Source organism: Schistocerca gregaria, chromosome 2 (assembly GCF_023897955.1).
Source record: "Schistocerca gregaria isolate iqSchGreg1 chromosome 2, iqSchGreg1.2, whole genome shotgun sequence".
Classification (NCBI taxonomy): Eukaryota; Metazoa; Arthropoda; class Insecta; order Orthoptera; family Acrididae; genus Schistocerca; species Schistocerca gregaria.
The window spans coordinates 444,499,733-444,523,038 of NC_064921.1; the positions used below are offsets into that span (position 1 = coordinate 444,499,733).

The 23,306-nt window shown below is 39.8% G+C and overlaps 1 protein-coding gene across 1 annotated transcript in view; it reads left to right on the top strand.

The window, feature by feature from the left end:
- Positions 1-23,306, top strand: part of LOC126335832 (Down syndrome cell adhesion molecule-like protein Dscam2) — a 313,257-nt gene that overhangs the window by 81,884 nt on the left and 208,067 nt on the right. The window contains exons 7-8 of the mRNA XM_049999299.1: positions 856-1,027; positions 22,383-22,507. Of these exons, the coding sequence (XP_049855256.1) occupies positions 856-1,027; positions 22,383-22,507 (297 nt within the window). The remainder of the gene's footprint in view (positions 1-855; positions 1,028-22,382; positions 22,508-23,306) is intronic.

The window sequence follows — 23,306 nt, forward strand, 5'->3', positions numbered from 1 at the left end:
CTCATAATTTATTATCTTATGTGGAAGAATTTGAAGAACAGATATATGGAACCACCACAAAAATCTTGAGGAGAAATGAAAGATATGCAGTCACATAAGGATGCAATGTAATACAGAATATTCTACAACAACATAAACAGGAAGTCTGGTTTGTTTGCTTTGGATTCCAGTGTTAAATGATCTAACTTTAGACATGAAAACCCCTCATCATGCTCTAGTTACTTTCATTAACTTTTTGTGTTGTTCACAATAGGCTTTTTCTTTTCAATGCTCTTGCATGATCAAAGCTAAACTCACTCTCTCTCTCTCTCTCTCTCTCTCTCTCTCTCTCTCTCTCTCTCTCTCTCTCTTTCTCTTTCTATCTGCGTCTCTCTCTTAGTCTTATGGGTGCTTATTCCGCTCTCCGTCCCTGGTGGTTGAGTATCTGAATTTAACCTGCTGCACCACTGTTTTTACTGAGATACAAACTTGTGCATTCCCAAAACCAGCTCAGTTTTGTGCTGTTTGTGGTTATAAATTTCCAGATTTTCTGGGTCAGACAATTGTTGTTCCTTCTGTATATGCCCCCATAAATCAGTAATCTTCTCTTTTTAAATGATGATTTTATTTGATCTGTATTTCTGTACAGTCCTTTGCTAGATCTCAGCCACCTTTGTCCATCATAATATATATATTGCCCAAAATGTTTTCCCCTTATCCTGCACACATGGGTTCACAATATAAAATTTGTTTCTAGACACAGCAAATATTTTACAATATCGTTAAATAATAATGAATTTCTAGTGCAATAACTTTTTCTGTTGCATTGAATATATAATTAAAATAAATTATAAAGCAAGGACTGTTATCTTTCAGTACCCCCATCATGGAAAGTAGAACCCAAAGATTCAGAATCTCTGATGGGTCAGAATTTATTAGTTTCTTGTGCAGCTGAGGGCTCCCCAAAACCTACCATTAGATGGACAAGAGAATCTGGAATGCCGCCATCAACATATGAAGATCTCAGCCACACTATGAACAATTACAGGTAAATCTCTTTCCTGCAGGTGTGCATTTCATATCACAAATATTAATGCAAACAATCTGTTCTTATTGCTGGAGTTTTTTAGCAATAAACTCACAACACAGCTAACTTTACCAGGAGAAGTGTCTTTTCACATACATCTGAAAATTTTAGTATTTGTTTTTCTGTGCATTTGCAACATACCTTTATAGGTCACAAAATTATGTGTCATAATTTTATTTCAGTGACTGCTGTTTCAGGATTATACAGGGTGTTACAAAAAGGTACAGCCAAACTTTCAGGAAACATTCCTCACACACAAATAAAGAAAGATGTTATGTGGACATGTGTCCAGAAATGCTTAATTTCCATGTTAGAGCTCATTTTAGTTTCTTCCATCTATGCTCAATGGAGCACGTTATCATGATTTCATATGGGATACTCTACCTGTGCTGCTAGAACATGTGCCTTTACAAATACGACACAACATGTGGTTCATGCGTGATGTAGCTCCTGCACATTTCAGTCGAAGTGTTCGTGCACTTCTCAACAACAGATTTGGTGACCGATGGATTGGTAGAGGCAGACCAATTCCATGGCCTCCACGCTCTCCTGACCTCAACCCCCTTGACTTTCATTTATGGGGGCATTTGAAAGCTCTTGTCTTTGCAACCTCGGTACCAAATGTAAAGACTCTTCGTACTCGTATTGTGGACAGCTGTGATACAATACACCATTCTCCAGGGCTGCAGCAGCGCATCGGGGATTCCATGCAACGGAGGGTGGATGCATATATCCTTGCTAACGGAGGACATTTTGAACATTTCCTGTAACAAAGTGTTTGAAGTCACGCTGGTACGTTCTGTTGCTGTGTGTTTCCATTCCATGAATAATGTGATTTGAAGAGAAGTAATACAATGAGCTCTAACATGGAAAGTAAGCATTTCCGGACACATGTCCACATAACATATTTTCTTTCTTTGTGTGTGAGGAATAGTTTCCTGAAAGTTAGGTTCTACCTTTTTGTAACACCCTGTATACACTATGTGATCAAAAGTATCCAGACAACCCCCCCCCCCCCCCCCCCCCAAAACATATGTTTTTCATATTTGGTGCATTGTGCTGCCACCTACTGCCAGATACTCCATATCAGCAACCTCATGGACTCCGAACATGGTCAGGTGATTGGGTGTCACTTGTGTAATACATCTGTATGCAAGATTTCTGCACTCTTAGTTCCTCTGCTTCCAATGTTATAGTGAAGTGGAAATGTGAAGGGACACATACAGCATAAAAAGCATACAGTCCAACCTCATCTGTTGACTGACAGAAACATTTGAAGAGGGTCATAATGTCTAATACACAGACATCTATCCAGACCATCACACAGGGATTCCACACTGCATAAGGATCCACTGCAAGTACTATGACAGTTAGGAGAGAGGTGAGAAAACTTGGGTTTCATGGTCGAGAGGCTGCTTATAAGCCACACATCACACCAGTAAATGCCAAACGATGCCTAGCTTGGTGTAAGGAACGTAAACATCAGATGCTTGAACAGTGGAAAAATGTTGTGTGGAGTGATGAATCATGGTACGCAATGTGGCGATCTGATGGCAGGGTGTGGGTATGGCAAATGCCTGGTGAAAGTCATCTGCCAGTGTGTGTAGTGCCAACAATAAAATTCGGAGATGGTGGTGTTATGGTGAGTTGTATTTTTCATGGAGGGGGCTTGCACCTCTTGTTTTATTTGGCACTGTCACAGCACAGGAATACATTGATGTTTTAACCACCTTCTTGCTTCCCACTGTTGAAGAGCAATTCTGGGATGGCAATTGCATCTTTCATCACAATCAAGCACCTGTTCATAATGCAAGGCCTGTGGTGGAGTGGTTACACAACAATAACATCCCTGTAATGGACTAGCCTGCACGGTGTCCTGACCTGAATCCTATAGAACACCTTTGGAATGTTTTGGAACACCAGCTTCATGCCAGGCCTCCCCAACCAACATTAATACCTGTCCTCAGTGCAGCACATTATGAAGAATGGGCTGCCATTCCCAAAGAAAACTTCCAGTGCCTGACTGAACCTATGCCTGTGAGAGTGGAAGCTGTCATCAAGGCTAAAGGTGGGCCAACACCATCCTGAATTCCAGCATTACTGATGGAGGGTGCCACAAACTTGTAAGTCATTTTTAGCCAGTTGTCTGGATTCTTTTGATCACATAGTGTATATACAATTTTTAAATGAGCCCAGTCTTTTTCGTTTGAACAGAAAACACACTGGGGATTTATCTGTAAGGATAATGCCTTTTATTAAAATAGAATTTAATTAACAACAAGTGTGTATGTAGGTGTGTGTGTGTGTGTGTGTGTGTGTGTGTGTGTGTGTGTGTGTGTGTGTGTTTTGGATTTCTTGTGTCCATACTGAACAATCATAGCAATAATGAAGATTCCTGGATAGAGCAATACTTAACAGTTTTCAATAGCTGTCAAGTTCTCTTACTCTTCTTCTAGTAGAAAGTACACACATTCACACACAAAACCATGCAAATATTCAAATGCATGCTACCATGGTCACAACAACACTGATTATTGATTACTCAGAGCACTTGCCAACTAATGGATGCATGGAGGGGGTAGAGAAAAGATGCATAGAGCTAAGAGGGGGTTGTGTGAAGTAGGAGTGGGAAAGATAGATGACACAGAGGTTGCACAAGATGAACAAAGTTCTGAAGGGATAGAGAATATAAGAGATATTGAGAGAGGAGAGTGGGGAGGGAAAGGGTTAATAGAGAGAAAGGTGGACATGGAGAGTGTGTCAGGGATGGAAAAGAGAATGGGGGAGGGGTGGAAACAGGCAGGGGGGGCGGGGGGAGAAAAAGATAAAGGGGTGTGAGAGGTGGGGAGGGAGAAGTAGAGGGACAGAGAGGGGGGAGTTGGGAGAAGGAGATGGGAAGAGAGAGAGAGAGATAGACAGACAGAGAAAGAGAGAGAGAGAGAGAGAGAGAGAGAGAGAGAGAGAGAGAGAGAGCCTTCATCAGGGGGATGGACATAGGTGAAGAGTGGTGAGAGAAGGCACCAAACAATGGAAGGAATGGTATGGAGAATGACAGAAGAGAAAGGGAAAAGGAAAGGGAAAGGTAATGTTTATTTATGAGAGTTTTTTTATTGTTATTGCATTGTATGATCATGCATCACTTATAGTCACATTGAAAGGGCACAGAAATTTTGAGACTTAAAATCCGGAAATCTGTGTGAATGTACCATGCTAAAATTTCTGCTCCCTTTATGATGTATAGAAATGAGTAAATGTGCACATTTATAGCATTATGTCAGGTACTGATTCATGTTATATGATGTTATTCTGTCCTTCAAAATACATCAAGCACACTATAAACACTTACTCACACCGACCAGGAGCAACTGTGTTGCAAATAAGCTTCAAAACTCACACAACGTAACTGCTGGCATCTGGGCAGTCATAAACAGTTTTAGAACCTGCAGTGACAAATCCAGTATGGCCTAAACTATTAACCACAATGGCATGCTCATAAAAGACCAACTGGAAATTGTAAATATTTTTCTTCCATGGGGGAAGCCATAAATGACAAAAATAAAAATATGCACTACAGTTTTAAAGGTAATACATGTTACCATAGTATATATCTAGCCCCCACAAACTGTGCAGAAATAATGGGCATCATTAGCTCTCTAAAACCCTCTAATTCAGCTGGGCATGATGGCCTAAATATTAATGTTTTAATAGCCTGTAGCCAAAATGCCTCTGTACCTCTGTCTGTAGTAGTCAACAATATAATAGAATCAGGCATCTTTCCAGACAGACTAAAAATAGCACAGGTAACATCCATTTTTAAGAAAGGCGACAACAACAAAATAGAAAACTACAGGCCAGTCTCAATCCTTCCTGTATTTTCCAAAATAGTTGAGAAAGTTATATACAACAGGATTATAAACTTTCTTAACAAACACAACCTGCTGTTTGAAAATCAAAATGGATTCCTAAAAGGTAAATGAACTAGCACTGCAGCTGCTCAACTAATTGAAGAGGTGTTGGGGGTATCGAAAGCACGGAACATGTGGCAGGTGCATACCTAGACCTGGAAAAGCCTTTGATTGTGTGAATGTTGACATCCTGTTAGACAAGCTATGGAACATGGGCATTAGAGGCGCTGATTATGACCTAATAAAGTGTTATATGAGCAATAGACAGTTTGTCCTACTTAAAATGGAAAGTCGTGTCTACAAATCAGAGATCACTTTCATAAAGTATAGCGTGCCCCAGGGCTCGGTGTTGGGCCCCCTTCTGTTCTTGATCTGTGTAAATTATATTAAATATTGTACTATAAATTCCAAAGTTGTTATGTATGTCGATGACACTTCCATTGTGTGTAAAAAGGAATCATGTAATTACTAGAGGCCGAGTGTAATAATGTGACAAAAGAAATTGTTGAGTTTTTTAATGAAAGCCACTTAAATGTAAGCACCAGTAAAACATGTTTGATGGAGTTTAACAAAAGTAGTTTGAATAATGAAATTAAATTATACATTGGCAATGAATTGGTACAAGAAGAGTCTAGTGTAAAATTCCTTGGCATAACAATCCAAAGCAACCTGAAATGGGACACACATATTGACTCCCTACCAACTAAGTTGTAGAAAAAATATATTGGTAATCAGTACTATTAGCAAGTTCTGTAGAGACACTGTAGTCATAAAGACTGTATACGATGCTTTTTTTCTCCTCTCACTTGAACTATGGTATTGAAATTCGGGGGGGAACAACCAAAGCTAATCTAGATAAGCCAGTCATTCTTCAAAAAAGGGATGTGAGAATAATCTGTGGACCAAAATATGGGGAATCTTGTCGCAACTTGTTTGCAAAAACTGAAGTGTTAACTGTTATAAATACGTACATTCTAAAAGCCATATTGCTTGTGAAAAGACTGCACCCAAACACTTATTCAGATTTCCACCAGTACAATACTAGAAATAAAGAAAGGTTTTACATTGGCAGCCACAGAACAGCACTTTACGAAAAGGGGCCTCAGTACGCAGCTATAAAATTAGCTAATGCACTGCTTAGTGCAGTCATGGCTCTTCCTACAATTAAACTGAAACATCAGCTTAAAAATTTTTTAGGAAAACACCCTTCTACACATTAGAAGAGTACCATACTTATATGAAGAACAACAAATACTTTGTGAAATTATGTGAATAGAAATCAGTAAACATCTTATTTTAATTTTGTTGTAAATTAATGACATATTCAGAAGAATGTGTCTTGTTTATTGTACAAATAACTTTAATCATTACGGTTTCTTTGTACATGTGCAGTGTACCATTTGATGTTGAATAAAACTCTATTGTATATGTTTGTCTGTGTTTGGTTTTGTGCACATTCTGTCTGAGATATTTGTTGGGCTACGGGTGGTGTTGGGGTATAGCAGCTGATGTTCTGACATCAGAGCAAGTGCATAGAGACCTCATTACCAACCACAGCTCCAAGGAATATGCTAGACAGAAGATTACTGGAACCATAATGAACAATGCTGCAGAAGAAAACATTGAGCTTTGATGTACATTTGAAGCAGTCTCTTAATAGACCTGTCTTATGGAAGCATTGCAAGAGACTTCATATACTGTATGACTGAGTCTGAAAAAAGAGCAATATGTTAACGAGAACTTATGTCTTTTGACAGCTGCTGCCAATTCCATACTAAGAAGTTTATTCCTCATAGCCTTGACATACATGGACATGGGCTCTGCAGTGGAAAACAGTAGTTGTTGAACTATTACAATAACCTTACCAGTGCCTTTATTGACCAACTGTATCCTATTAGCTCACCCACAAACAGATCTCCATTGCCATCTCCTCCTTTGACACCAACAGCCACCAACTATAACTCCTCTACTCATCCAGTATCACCCTGGACTTGAACAGATCAACCACATGCTTCACCCAGGCTTCCACTACTTCTCATCATGCCCTGAAATGAGGGATATCCTACTCAAAATCCCACCCACATCACTCAAAGTAATATTCCACTGTCCACACAACTTACAGAACATTCTTGTCCATCACTGCTCTTATCCTGCTCTTAGTTCTACACCCTATGGACACCCTTATGGACAGTCGAGGTGCAAGACATGTCCACACAGCCACAAACCAACTCATGCCACAGCTCATTCACAGGCCCATCCTATCCCATAAAATGCAGGACCATGTGTGAAAGCAGCCACGCTATGTATCAGCTGTGGTGCAATTACTGTGCAGCACTGTATGATTGTAAGTGGGCATGACAACAAACCAACTGTCTACTTGCATGAATGGCCATAGCCACAGCGGCAAACTGCAAACTGGATCGTCCAGTTAATGAACTTGCTGTGCACTACATCACAATTGACTTCAACAGCTGCCACGCTATGTGAGCCATCTCAGTTATCCCTTACAACATTCTGCATTACTTTCTTTGAAATATACTGGTGGGAACTGTCTCTCCAGCATATCATGATTTCTCATTTTCCCCCTGGCTTAACCCTAGAACAGTCAGTCTGGGTCTGTGAGACCAACTAGGTTTTGTTTCACTGAATTTATATTCTTATAGTTGCTGACTTGGTGCAAACACTCTGCTAACTTCCTCTAATTTCTAATAGAAAGCTTTCACATTATGAATGAGGTTTTTCTTTATTTAGTGATTATTTGGCAGTCTTCCAGCCTGACCATTTACATTACTAATTTCTGCCAGTGTGATCCCATTTATATTTTGGTGTAGGTCTATCACTGAATTACTTTGGTAACTGTTTGTGATGTTCTAAAACTGAATGATCATTGACAGTTGTCTTCAGTTTAAAATTACAAGACAAAATCTTTCATCAATGAAATTTACAGGATTTTATATACTGATGAGAGTAAAGCAGAGGATTCTGATGTGGACCCAGACTTCGAAATGAACAGTGATCATGACAGTAAAAGTGAAATAAGTGGTGGTGAAGAGGAAGCTGTTCACTCATTTGCCAGCACCTATGCACATACTGTTGTTGGTTCAAGTACATCCCTCATAAGTGACTCAAGTATGTCACCTATGCAGTTTTATACAGGAAGCAATGGAGCAACTAAATAGAGAAAAACATGTTTTCAACAAAGTGTCTGAACAAGATGTCACAATATAGTTACCATACATTTGTCTGGAAGCATTCTAGCTGTGATGGACATACATTTACCATTAGAATCTTGGTAGCTATTTTTTAGCAATACATTAATTGATTTAGTTCTTGAATCAAACAATATCTATGTTGATTCAGTTCAAAACAAACAAACAAGTGACCTGAATAGGTCTACAAGTTTTGATGAACCAAAGGCATATTGGCCTACTTAGCTGGAACATTGCATGGTGGTAAAATGAATATTGAAGACTTCTGGAATACAAATGGGACTGGAATAGAAATCTGTATAACTAGTACTTCATTGTAAAGGTTCAGATTTTTGACTCATTGTATCAGGTTTGAGAAAATCCATAAAGGGAAGAGACAATAGCACAGGATAATCTTGCTGCCATAAGATCTGTTCTTCATATGTTGCTCTCGATAATGATTGATCAATAATATGTGTCACCATGGCCGTTATAGCTTGTGTTTGGGTGTTTGTGTTCATCTGTATGTGAATGTGTGTACTTTCTACTAGAAGAAGAGCCAGAGAGGTTAAAAGCTAGTGAATTCCATTTTCTGTTGCTCATGTCTACGTGCCACACATCATTCTGCTATAGTTTTGTCTTTACTGTTATCTTTTTTACCTCCACAGGCTGCTTACAGCTCTTTCATGAGTTCATGTGTGGCACACATGAGACCCCAAGCTATTGTGACACTTTCTCCCTTCCACACGGCCATCCCTCCCTGTACTCAGTCCTTCCTCTCTGCTCTTGCCTTTCCCTCCCTTGGTGTCCTTATTTAGACTGGCCTGGCTATCCTCCTGGTTTCTGCTATCTCTTACAATTTTGTTTCTCTTTTTTTACATCATCTTTCCTTTTTGGCATTTTCATTCCCAAAATGAGTTTTGAACTCCCGTTCTAAATTTTGTCTCCATAGTGTGAATCAACTGGGAAAGAATGCCTCATTTACCATCTTCAGTTTGTGACCTTAATGACCCTTCCATCTTTTCCCTGATGCTGTTACTCTTTAACACTGTATAGCCAATTCACATAGTGGGCCCTGACAAAACAGGGATAACATTTCTCATACCAGAGCTGCTACCTCCCTGTGTATACCTAGGAGTGGTTGCTTGTCATTCTGGAGCATTGGAACTCCTGGAAATGGCCACCATGCCAGATGGCCCTTACTGTGGCTGGGTGGCACCCACGGTGAGAGCCCTGATCTCGGTGAGTGTTATCAGGGCTGACACTTTGCAAATGAAATGCACTAAGCTCCAAAAAACTGGCCATTCTTCTATAGATGTCTCTTTAGTTTGGAATGGATCTTTTAATGCTGCTTCTTATGACCCCGTGGCCTCCCCTTCCCTGGCTGTGCCCCGGGAAGAGGGCCAGGCTTGCCAGATTAAGATGAAACCCTTTCCTTGCTACCTCGTCTGTACCAGGACTGATTTGAACACTTTCACTGGCATGAAACCGCTATTTTTCATGGAATCTCTTGAAGATATGTTTGGTGAAGTGTGCTCTCTGAATAAGATGTGGTCCATTTCAGTGCCACCCAGACTGTGGTTGTTTGTGCCTGTATTATCTTGGTGAAATCCAGTATCCATTGCTCCTTTGCCTTGCGCTTTGGTATGGTTCAGTAAGTCATTTTTCATTGGGACCTCATCCTTCAAACTGATGAAAACCTCTGGGCCAAACTGGGATGGCTCAGTGTTCATTTTGTTTAGCATGTCCGGAGAGGCTACAAGGACAATTGCATTGATATTTGAATCTTTGTTCTGGCGTTTAAGGGGCATATCCTACTGGAGAAGGTCAAAGTTATGGTTTATCAGTGTGACATGAAGCCATATGTCCTGCCATCCATGAGGTGTTTTTGATGTTTGGGTTTTGGGCACATGTCTTCCGCTCTATAGCGGACCCTCTATGCAATGAATGTGAAGCAGGAGGGGATCCCCTATGTTCTGCTGCCTTATGCATTAATTGTCACAACCATCACTCTCCAAGCTTTCTGGAGTGCCCATTTTATAAGAAAGAAAAGAAGATGGCGGAGTATAAGACATTGATTGTTTATCATCAGTGTATGACCTCTTCACCATGTGTCTGTGACATCTTCTTTTGCTTCTGTTACATTCTTTCCCCTCCTCCCTATCTGAGTCCTGCCCTCCTCTCCTCCTCTTCTCCTTCCCTGCAGTTCCCATAAATCCTCCCCTCCAGGTGCCACTCCCCATACCTGTTCAGAAATGTGTCCCTTTTCTTTGATGCTTGATGGTGATGGGGCCTTCTCCCTAGACCCCTCCTGCCAGCATCTCTCAGACCAGAGGCTTGCTGCCACAAGTCAGCTGCAGGATCCACAGTCTGTGCACCCCAAGGTATCCCACTCTCTATCAGTTCCAGATCTCACTGAAGCCTGCTCTCTCTAGGTCCTGCACTCCTTGAACTACAGAAGAGAAGAAGAAGTAGAAAAAGAAGAAGAAGAAGAGGAAGAAAAATCATAAATGCTGTGGTAAGGCCCCTCCATTGCCCCTGGAGGTCCCTCCTCACAACCTGAGTCTGACCTCCTGTATGTAGACATCACACCGTCCTTGTTGGTGACAGATGGTGGCCTTGTGGCAGACTGGTTTCAGTGCATTTGCCTCGCATTTGGATCCCCATTCAATGCTTATTCAATGGAATTGTAATGGACACTACTGTTACCTTCCCAATTTGCAATTCCTTATTTCCTTTTACTTCACAGTTTGTGTCATTCTCCAAGAACCTCATTTTTCTAATGCTCACTCACCGACCCTTTGTGGGTTCCATGCTTTCTGTTGGAACCAGGTCAGTCCTTTTGAGGACTACCAGTGACATCTGCACAGTGATCTGTATGGCCATTGATAGTAAATGGATCCTCTTTTGCCCCACATTGAAAGAGATTACCATCTGGGTCCACTAGGACTCTGGAATCATGGTTTGCAGTCTCTATCTGCTTACTGTCAAGCCACTTATGTCTGCTGTCCTAACTGCTCTTCTTCAGAAGTTCCTCCCTACCTCCTTTTTGGGGATTTTAATGCCCCTCACCCAGTGCTTTTTCATCTAGTTGAGGATTCATCATTCACCAGTTTCTTGCAGACCACTACCTGTGCCTTCTTAATGATGGTTCTCCTGCTCATTTTAGTGCCACCTCTGGCACTTTCTCTGCCGTTGATCTTTTTCTTACTTCACCTCCCCTCCCCTTCACTTCTTCCTTCCTTATGTTGGCTGCAGCACGATGACCTCTGCAATAGTGACCACTTCCCATCGATTATCTCGTGTCTTTTCCACCTCTCAATGGTCTGGTTACCCCACTGGGCTTTCCATCTTGCTGACTGCCCTCTATATACCTTATAGGTCATGCTTACACCTCTTTCTCAGGTGGTATTGATGAAGTCATCTGTGACGTGTCCAGTACAATCATTTGCACCCCCGACTTTACTGTCCCTCGCCAAAGGATCCCTTTCATCACTGCGATGCTATCGCCATCTGTAATCACCACTGATCATTGCAGTGCTTTATGCTGCAGATGTCCTCTGCTGGTCTAAGTGTCTTTAAATGCATTCATACCAAAGCCTGTTGCTTAATGAAACAGCAAGTGATTGTGTTGGGAACTCTTTGTCTCCTCCCTAGTATCTTCCATCCCTTCATCATGGGTGTGGACTACACTCCGCATTTTCTGAGGTTGTGAGCAGTCATCTACATCTACATTTATACTCTGCAAGCCACCCAACAGTGTGTGGCAGAGGGCACTTTACGTGCCACTGTCATTACCTTCCTTTCCTGTTCCAGTCGCATATGGTTCGCAGGAAGAACGACTGTCGGAAAGCCTCTGTGTGCACTCAGATCTCTCTAATTTTACATTCGTGATCTCCTCAGAAGATATAAGTAGAGGGAAGCAATATGTTTGATACCTCATTCAGAAACGCACCGTCTCAAAACCTGGACAGCAAGCTACACTGCGATGCAGAGCGCCTCTCTTGCAGAGTCTGCCACTTGAGTTTGCTAAACATCTCCATAACGCTATCACGGTTACCAAATAACCCTGTGACAAAACATGCTGCTTTTCTTTGGATCTTCTCTATCTCCTCTGTCAATCCGACCTGGTACAGATCCCACACTGATGAGCAGTACTCAAGTATAGGTCAAACGAGTGTTTTGTAAGCCACCTCCTTTGTTGATGGACTATATTTTCTAAGGACTCTCCCAATGAATCTCAACTTGGCACCCACCTTACCAACAATTAATTTTATACGATCATTCCACTTCAAATTGTTCCGTATGCATACTCCCAGATATTTTACAGAAGTAACTGCTACCAGTGTTTGTTCCGCTATCATATAATCATACAATAAAGGATCTTTCTTTCTATTTATTCGCAATACATTACATTTGTCTATGTTAAGGGTCAGTTGCCACTCCCTGTACCAAGTGCCTATCCACTGCAGATCTTCCTGCATTTCCCTGCAATTTTCTAATGCTGCAGCTTCTCTGTATACTACAGCAACATTTGTGAAAAGCCGCGTGGAACTTCCGACACTATCTACTATGTCATTTATATATATTGTGAAAAGCAATGGTCCCATACACTCCCCTTTGGCATGCCAGAGGTTACTTTAACGTCTGTAGACGTCTCTCCATTGAGAACAACATGCCGTATTCTGTTTGCTAAAAACTCTTCAATCCAGCCACACAGCTGGTCTGATATTCTGTAAGCTCTTACTTTGTTTATCAGGCAACAGTGCAGAACTGCATCGAATTCCTTCCAGAAGTCAAGGAAAATGGCACCTACCTGGGAGCCTGTATCTAATATTTTTTGGGTCTCATGAACAAATAAAGCAAGTTGGGTCTCACACAATCACTGTTTCCAGAATCCATGTTGATTCCTAGAGAGTAGGTTCTGGGTTTCCAGAAATGACATGACACGTGGGCAAAAAAAGATGTTCTAAAATTCTACAACAGATCGATGCCAGAGATATAGGCCTATAGTTTTGTGCATCTGCTCGATGACCCTTCTTGAAAACTGGAACTACCTGTGCTCTTTTCCAATCATTTGGAACCTTCTGTTCCTCTAGAGACTTGCAGGACACAGCTGTTAGAAGGGGGGCAAGTTCTTTCACATACTCTGTGTAGAATTGAATTGGTACCCCATCAGGTCCAGTGTACTTTCCTCTGTTGACTGATTTCAGTTCCTTTTCTATTCCTTGTACACTTATTTTAATGTCATCCATCTGAGGCCTTTTCCTCCAGGGTGCCCTTTGTGCAGATCCATTGCTTCTCACAAAACACATTGCATTCAAATTTGTGATGCTATCTGCATCAGTCTCCTATCTAGCAATGTTCCTCTTCCAGAAACAGCAGGCTGGAGCTTCCCACTTATGTTTTACCCCGTGTCATGTGGAATCATACAATGAATGTTTTACTAGATGTGGAACTTCTTATGGCCCCCTCCTCTTCCCATGATTCAGCCCCTGGCCTTGATTCCATCTGAAACCAATTACTTCAACACCCCAATCCTCCACAATGACAATATTCAGGTTTGTAACTGTATTTGGCTCCAAGGTATTTTCTCCTCTCAAGAGAGGGACAGCATTATCTCTATCAAGAGAGGGACAGTATTGTGCTTCCCATCCTTAAGCTCAGTGAGGATCCATGGTACCACGATAGTTACCAGCTGATAAGTCTGAGTAACATCCCCTGTAAGTTATTTGAATGAATAGTGGCTCATTGGATCTATTGGGTACTTGAATCTTGGGATAAGGATGGTCTCCAATCGATCAACTGCTTCAGCAGGTTTTTTCTCGGCACCGCCATCTTGCCACAGTTTTTTTATCAGTGTTCATAAGGTCTGTGACAAGTCTTAGTACCATCACATCTTACTTACACTCCATAAGTAGGGTCTTCAGGGCCCCTCCCGATTTTTATTCACTGGTTCCTTCCCCACCAGTTGTTTCGACTTCTGGTTAGTGCCATTCTCAGTTCTCCATGGACCAGGAGAATGGCATTACACAGGGTTCTGTGTTAAATATCCTTCTTTTCTCATCACTGTAACTCGTGGCTTCTGTAGGACCACTGGTCACCCCTGCTCTGTATGTGGGTGATTTCTGTATTTGGGATGGTTCCCATCCAGTGGCCCTTGGAGCAATACCTCCAGTGTGCCATCCAGCACACTCCCATGTAGAGTCTCTCACACTGTTTCCAATCCCCCCTTAATCCATGGGTGGTGCATTTCTGCCACCATACTATGGTCCATCCTGATCCAGAGCTCTGCCTTGACACCCAGTGACTGACTGTGGACCCCAACTCCATTTCCTGGGTATTCTTTTGACAGCAAGCTTATTCAGCTGCCCTGTATCCACCGTCTGAAGGTTGGCTGTTTCCACAAACTTGATGTCCTTCACTTCCTTACCCACACCTATTGGGGCGTGGATCATTCAGGTCTTCTCCTCTCTAATTAGGCCTTAGTTGTGTTCCATTTGGAGTATGGTTGTCAAGTTTATGACTCAACGGCCCCTTCCATGCTGCTTCATGTGGACATGGTCCACCATCATGATATCCCAACCAACGGCTTTTGCACTAATCCTGCCAATAGTCTTCTGGTTGACACTGGGATCCCCTCCCACTTTTAGTTCAGCAGTCCCAGCTTCTGCTTTCCTATCCTCCTATCTATTCTTTTCACAGCATTGGAATGTCACCCGCCTGCTGCCTGCCATTGACTGGGTTTACTAGTAGGGCTCTGCCTTACTTCTCTCTCCATCTTCCCTCTTTGTACTGTTCCCCACATTCTCTTCTGAACATCCCCCTTGGTTAGTTCCTTGGCCTCAGATTCAGATGGATCTCTTCCAGGTCTGAAAGCTTCCATCACTTCAATGATGTGTCATTGTTTGTTCAGCCCACTGTTTTGAGAGTTTTGGGATGCTTTTGTTTTTTACACTGGTGGCTCTAAATCCACCAATAATGTGGGATATGCCTTCACATCTTCTGTTGGCATGAACACCATCTTTTGCCTGCCACATGCAGGGCGTTTACCAAGGAACTGATCGTCATATCCGAGCCCTCTGCTTTATTAAATGATACTCTCTCACTCAGGTTTTATTATGTGCGTATTTTATGAATGGCCTTCAGGCTATTGCTTGGTGTTTCTCCCACCACCCCTTGGTCTCTGCTATCCATGACCTTCTCCCTTATCTTGACTGTGCTGCTAGTTTGGTTGATTTCCTTTGGGTTCTCCTCCACATGGGATCCCAGGTAATGACCTTGCAGATTGTCTTAGTTGGGTGGGAAAGTCAGGAAGGGGATGGGGAATGCAGGAGACAGCCATCTACTCCCCTTTCTCCATGACCCTTCCAGGGGCTGATCTGCAGTTTCACATTTAATTCCTTGTGGCTCAGTCATGGACTGGCTCTTGGAGGGTCACTCCTTTGTCTAATAAATTCTGTACAATTAAGGGGACTCTCACCATGTGCCATTGTTACCCCCACTTCTGCCATGAGTCTACCATTCTCTGCCAGCTTTCTATCAGCCATACCGTGATGACCTTAGTGAGCTGTCCCCCATTTGTAGTTTTGGGCCCTTCACACTAAATATACCTTCCCACTCTCCTTGTCCTGGACATTAATGGACAACCCTTATGTTGTTACATCCATCCTCAGTTTTCTTCATGAAAATGGTTTGTCCTTCCAGATTTACGTACCTGAATTTCCTTGTGGAACTGGAGTCTCCCAGTTAGTGTTGGCAGTGGTTTGGTAGACCTACAGCCTTGCCTCCAATGCTGGCCAGGTCCCACCCCTCTTTCCCCTATGTTTTGTCTCGTCTTTTGTGCCATTTTATTTCCCCTTTTCTTGTGTCTTCTTCCTAGGGTGCTGTCCCCATTTTGTCGCAATTATGATATGATTGGGATTGAAATGGGTTGGTGGTGGTGCCGGTACCCCATGATGCATACTGCCTTTGGGGCACCCACTGCTCTTGCTATTCCTCACATTTCCTCCCCCTCACCCCCACCCAAAATATATATATATATATATATATATATATATATATATATATATATATATATATATATATATATATATATATATATATATATATAAAAGTCCCATTCTATTCTTTACTCTTCCTGTGACCCCCAACATTCCTTCTGCCTGTTCTCATTTCCAATTGACTGAACTGTGCTGTTGGTGTTGTTCCTTCTTTAGTTTCTGCCACATTGGATAATGGGACTGATGACCTCATTGTATTCTCTCTTTCTCCCTCCCCCCCCCCCCCCCCCCCCCAATCAACCGACCCTATCTTTACATACTGAAGAATCAGAATGACATGTATTATTGAGATAATAAACAATATTGGCTAGTTTATTTATTTATTTATTTTTTGTTTATTTATTTAGCATCCGTGTCATTGTTCTCCAATACAGTGCAAGGAACACTGCCTACTATGTCTAAATATCATATATCAGTTTTAAAATCAGCTGAAACTATAAAACAGTATTAAGAGAGGATAATATGGATACTTCAAAATGCTGTATCATGCAATAACATTGAATACCAGTGGAAAATAATGAAAGATGTAGTGGAGACATCAGCAAATGAAATGCTAGGATGTGAAGTAAGGCATATGAGATCTCCATGTTTCAATTCTGAATGTGATGGTGTATAAGTGGACACTACAGCCAAAGTGTACAAGAAGGATGGTGGAATATTACAAAGAAAATATTACAAAGAAAAACAAAGGACTGAACAGAGGACCTACCAGAGAAGAAAGACAGAATGGATCAAAGTAAAAATTGAAGAAATGGAGCTTTTGAGGAATAAGAATGAGCCAAGATAATTTGATAGAGAAGTAAATGCAGCATGGAGCCATTCACTAGTAGAACAAGTCTGATTAAAGATGAGGCAGGAAAAATTTGAAGTGAGGGAAAAGAGAGATGTTACAAACTCCTCAACCCCAGAAAAATATCAAGAAACCCAGCAGAGGTACACAATGGAGAAAATGATTCTGATAGCACAGTTCCACCAAACCTAGAATAAATAAGAGCTACCCTGAAGAAACTGAAAAACAACAAGGCAGTGGGAACAGACTTTATCCTGGCAGAGCTACTTAAGCAAGGAGGCAGTGAACTGGAACAGATCTTCCTAAAGATGACTACTTTAGTATGGTCAGTGAAGGAAATGGCCCAGAAATGGAAAGAATGAATAATATGCTCCATTTACAAGAATGAAGATCAGTTGGAATGTAATAGCTATAGGGGGATCACATAACTTGACTCTGACTATAAAGTATTCTCCAGATAATATTCAACCACTTCCTTCCAATAATTCAGTGAAAGATGGGGACATATCAGTGTGAGTTTCTAACAGGAATGTCAACTCTGCAGATCAGATCTGTACTCTACAGGTAGTCATAGGGAAGACGATCAAATTTAGGACTGGCATGCATCATCTATTTATATACTGTAAAGATGCATATGGCAGTATAGATAGAGTAGCTATAGTATGCCCTGGAAGAACTGGAAATCCCTAGAAAAATGGTAAGGCTAGTGACAATGACGAGTGAGAGATGAAGTAGCATAAGAATAGGAAGAATGATTCCTGACACAATGAATATCGAAAATGTGGTGTGGCAGGGAGACACACTGGCCTGCCTTATTTTTAATGCTGCCTTGGAGAAGGTGGTGAGAGATGCAAACTTTTTGAGTGGGGGGACAACCTACCATCAATTGATGCAGATACTCTCTTATGCAAATGACATAAATATAGTGACAAGAATGGAAAAGGCAGTGGGTGAGACAATCATTGCACTTGACTAGGCTATCAGAAATATGGGATTAGACATAAACCAGCAGAAAAAAAAAATGTGGTTACCAGAAAGGGGCACAAGGAGGACATGCCGGCTTTGATAACAATGGGAAACCACACCTTTGATAGATTGAGCAGTTCTGGTACCTTAATTTAAGAGTAGCCTACTCAAAAGACATTTTCCATTAAGTCAAAAAGAGACTAATAGCAGCCAATAGAGCTTACTTTGCTCTAACAAGTCACTTTTCAAGGCTTCTGATCTACTTCACCAAGAGGTACATCTACATCTACATAGATACTTCACAAGCCACCATACAGTGCATGGCGGACAGTACCCTTGCCACTTCTTGTCATTTTCTTTCCTGTTCCACTCACAAATACAGTGAGGGGAAAATGAGCATCTGTATGCCTCCACATTTTCCCTAATTTCTTGTATCTTATCTTCATGGTCCTTATATGCAATGTATGTTGACAGCAGTAGGATCATTTAGCAGTCAGCTTCAAATGCTGGTTATCTAAATTTTCTCAATAATGTTTCTCAAAAAGAATGTCACCTGCCATCAAGGGATTCCCATCTGAGTTCCCAAAGCATCTCTGTAACACTTACATGTTGTTCGAACCTACTGTTAACTAATCTTACAAGACCTGTGCTCACATGAGTGTCTGAAACTTGGACCCTAACAGTGAAAGAAATCTAAATGCTGTACAATTTGAAAGAAGGATTCTCCAAGGAATCATTGGCCCAGTTTGTGAAAGATACAATGATGAGTGATACAACAACATTTATAAAGACCTACCTATCAGAATAATAGCAAAATCATCCAGATTCAGGTGAGTTGGGCAGGTAGTGCAGATGACTTTTGCAGAAGTACACAGAAATGTATTTCAAGGATATCAAGGATGACAGAGAGGGTGTGATCAGCTGAAAATCAAATTTGAGGTTTGAGTCATCGAGAGTCTCCAGAAAACTGCTTATAGAAATTGTAGAACTCTAGGAATGGACTCAGATCATTGGCAGAAAACTGTTGAGGAGGCCAAGGCTCACAATGAGCTGTAAAGCCACAAAAGAAGAAGAAACAGAAGTAACATGTAGAAAATATTTGAACAAATAAGTTTTCCGTAGGAGAATAACAAATTAAGTAATTGTTTTCAACTATTGAAAATTCATAAGTATGTAAAATGAAATTTCACACACCGTTTGTGTATTACATGGCCATACATAGCCTCCTGTATTGCTGTGTAATAGTACCTTGGGCAAAGGATCAGTCAACTCTCAGTACACTGCCAAGGAAGTTGACCCCACATAAAATCCTTTCTAATAATAATAATACTTTATTCAACATTGAATGCTTCATTACATAATAACTAAAACTGGGTATAATTCTTGATACATAACACAATAATACATCTTCTCAATATCTCACTGATTAACAAAATTATTAGATTACGAATAAAATGGTTTGCTTAACACTGTTTACATACTTTTTCTAAGCACTTCTTATTCTGCATGTAAGTGTGATATTCTTCTAATATGTAAAAGAGAGTTGGTTATAGGAATTTCTTTAACTGAAATTTAAGGTTGACTAATTTTGAACCTACACATAGTGCTCCCTTTTTTTTAGAGCACTGTCTGTGACTGCTGTTGTAAAATTTTTCCTTGTTTCTGGTATTGTACTGATGCAAACCAGAATAAATAAGGGGCTTCAGTCTTTCAGCAAGTAATATGGCTTTTAGAACGTACATTTTTACTGTGGTTACATCAATTTTTGGGAACAACCCACAATGTCATTCCTTATATTTTGCTCCACAGATGATTCTTATAGCCCTTTTTGAAGTAGTTATAGTTTACATAGATTTACTTTGGTTGTTGCTCCCCAAATTTCTGTTTCATAATTCAGGTGAGAGAAAAATCAAGCATGGTATGCAGTTTTTAATAAACAGTGTCTTTGCAGAATGTACTAATCAGTTAACTGCAAATATATTCTTAGACAACTTATGTGTTACAGTATCAACAAGTGTGTCCCATTTTAGATTGCTTTGAATTGTTAAACTGAGGAATTTTACACTAAACTCTTGTTTTCAGCATCTCTCTTGCACCACAGTCAAAACCAATCTTATAATAATTTTTTCTGTGTAAGGAGTGATATGACCTGCTGCAATAACTTTTGTTGCTCCATATTGCACCAAAGTTACTCTGCACAAACATATATTTATTATAACCATTATTGAGTTTCATTTGCACCAGTAACTAAATTGTTCACTGTCACATTCAGATGAGTTATACATTTCAATAAGAGTTGATTGTGCATACAGAAGGTCCTAAGGGTATCTTTTTGAAAAATGTGCAAATATCTCACAGATGAGAAAATTATGATACAGCTGCTATTAACAAATTAACAACCCTTCACATGAGGAAAATTCAAAATATGAAGACAACAATGTTGAAACATATAAACTTGATACCAATTCAGATGTATTGTCCCTTCCAGTGTTGAAATTATCAGTATGTCCATTACTAAACATTTCAACATGAATAAGGATGGGCAGACTAAATTGGCAGAAGGAACTAATTAGCCATAGCAAGCCAGGCCTTACTAGAGCAGTAGACTCCAGTTCAGTATGTTCCCCTTTATCTCAGTGATAGACAATTAACAGCACTGTTGTTATACTAATATAAAAATTATAAAATTTCTTGGAAGTTTGACAGTTCTTGAGATGTACAAGATGCTGACCAAGGGAGATGAATACTTTTCTGAGTTTTCTGCTATATGCAGGAACTTACAGAGCTTTCCATCTCCATTTCAAAAGATTTGTAGAATACAGAGAGGGCTGACATATTCTCAATTATTATCTCATGTTGCAGAGTCCAATTTTACTTCACTGGATTAAGGATGGCCAGATTTATATAGGACTATATCAAAATTTAAAACAAAAATATGACTTCATATGTCAACGAGACTTATTAGTGCAGGGAGATCAGAATATGAGGAAAAAGACCAGGCAACATAGATTATGAGAAAAAATGTATCACATATGTCCATATACAAATAACAGCAATAATTCGTAGTATGAATTCAGAGTTTCTCATCATTACAAGACATGAAACCATGAAAATTTCATTCCTTCCAATATGAAAAGTACTATCAATTAAACTGTTCACAGTGTACTCACTGATGCAATATGATCATCCATTCCAACTAGATGTTTACTTGAGACTGGCACTACAGCTGAAACAAACTTGTAGTAAGGAAGAAGCAATAGTACTTAAACTATCTACAGCTTGCCTGCAATCATTCATTACAAAATTAAAAGTATTAGGTTTTTTGTTGTATCATGTTAATTTTCAAAATATCTCTGAAAAATTTTGTTCTTTTAAAAGAAAAAAGAAATAAATATTTTCACTGACTATGTTATGGATCAGTTGAAACAGGTACCTTTCTACCATTAGGTTGCATTATTGTCTGTCAGTTTGGTATAAATTTTTCAACTGATTCTAAACTAATTTTCTGATGAGCCAGAGACTTGAAACTTTGAACATAACTCAGAATTGAAAGAAAATGCAGTATTGACTGGTTTTCTTGTCTGCTGTGGCAGAGGCTACTTTGTGTATCACTGCCATTTCCCCCTTTTCCTGTTCCTGTCGAATATCGTTCTCAGGAAGAACAATTGCTGGCAAGCCTCCCTGAGAGTTCATATTTCATTAATTTTACTTTCACACTTTTTTTGTGAGATATATGTAGGAAAAAGGAGTATACTGTCTGAGTAAGGTGAATGACTGAAGAATTTCACACACATACATGACTAAAAGGTGGGAAATAATTATTTAAATAAAAATTACTTTTTAGTATACCATGTTTTTAAATTGGAGTAAAGAGTACATCTTTACTGTATCTATTGCATGTGTGCCATATTTTTCATTTTATACCTGACAAGAATTTTCTAGCCTATTAAAAACTCACAGTTACAAATTTTCAGGACTATCTGTTTGTGGCTAGAAATCTTTCTGGGACTGGGAGACACTATTTTGCATGTTTTAGTCCAATCTAAAAATTTGTTACATTAAAAATTCATGTTTTATTTACAGAATTATTTTTGTTTTTTAGATTCAGGTCAAATTGGCAGAACAAGAGTGTTTGCATCTCAAAATATAATTCACCAGCTTATAGTTAATACTTATATAGGAAATATATTTCTGCAAGAACTGTAGTCCTAATTGGTACCCATTTCTTCCTTCCTCTGGTAATAAATCAGGAACATTGCAGCAACAAGAAAGATTGTTGAGGGCAAATTACCAATAATATATTTTTTTCACTGAAAAAAGTAAAAGTGAATGAAGAGAGACTGCAGTTGCCATTCTTTTAATTTTGTAATTAGTTAACAGATTAATCACATTTCATTGTTACAGAATTCTGGAAAATGGAAGTCTTTGGATTCAAAACATCCATCCCGAGAACAAAGGATACTACTCCTGTCAGGCCACTAATGGAATAGGAATGGGTTTAAATAAAATTATTTACATCACTGTTCATGGTATGTTTTTGCAAAAAAGTTTATGATGTATCAGCTCATAGAATAACATCATTCCAAACGTTAAATTATAATTTAATTATAATTTGGAATGCTATACCCATCTGTTTGCAATTCAGCTACATTGTTTTTTAAGATGAATTCTTTAATAACTACTAGCTGACTACCCAGCATTACCTTTGTCTTTCATTAGAGACTATGAAGAATAAAATCAATCTATAGTATAAAAGAAAATTAATTTAGTTAATTTTTTTTAAAGTTTAAATATGGTGTACAAATCATAATGTAAACTTTGGTGTAATATTAATGTAGTTGGAAGTAGACCAATGGTGTCAGAGTCATTGCCTGTACATTCAGCAATCAGTACTGTAGCTTTGATACACTATTTCCAGTTGTTGTTGTTGTTGTTGTGGTCTTCAGTCCTGAGACTGGTTTGATGCAGCTCTCCATGCTACTCTATCCTGTGCAAGCTTCTTCATCTCCCAGTACCTACTGCAACCTACATCCTTCTGAATCTGCTTAGTGTACTCATCTCTCGGTCTCCCTCTACGATTTTTACCCTCCACACTGCCCTCCAATGCTAAATTTGTGATCCCTTGATGCCTCAAAACATGTCCTACTATTTCCAGTGATGAATGATTATTCATAATATGTTGGAGTAGGAAAACATTGTCCTGCATGTAGAATTTCTTCCAGAAGCATTTGAAGAGTGCTGTTCATTAAATTTGACTAAGTTTTGACATAAACATCATTGGAACTGTCAACAATTGACCTGAAAATTCTGGAAGTGACTGTAATAGCA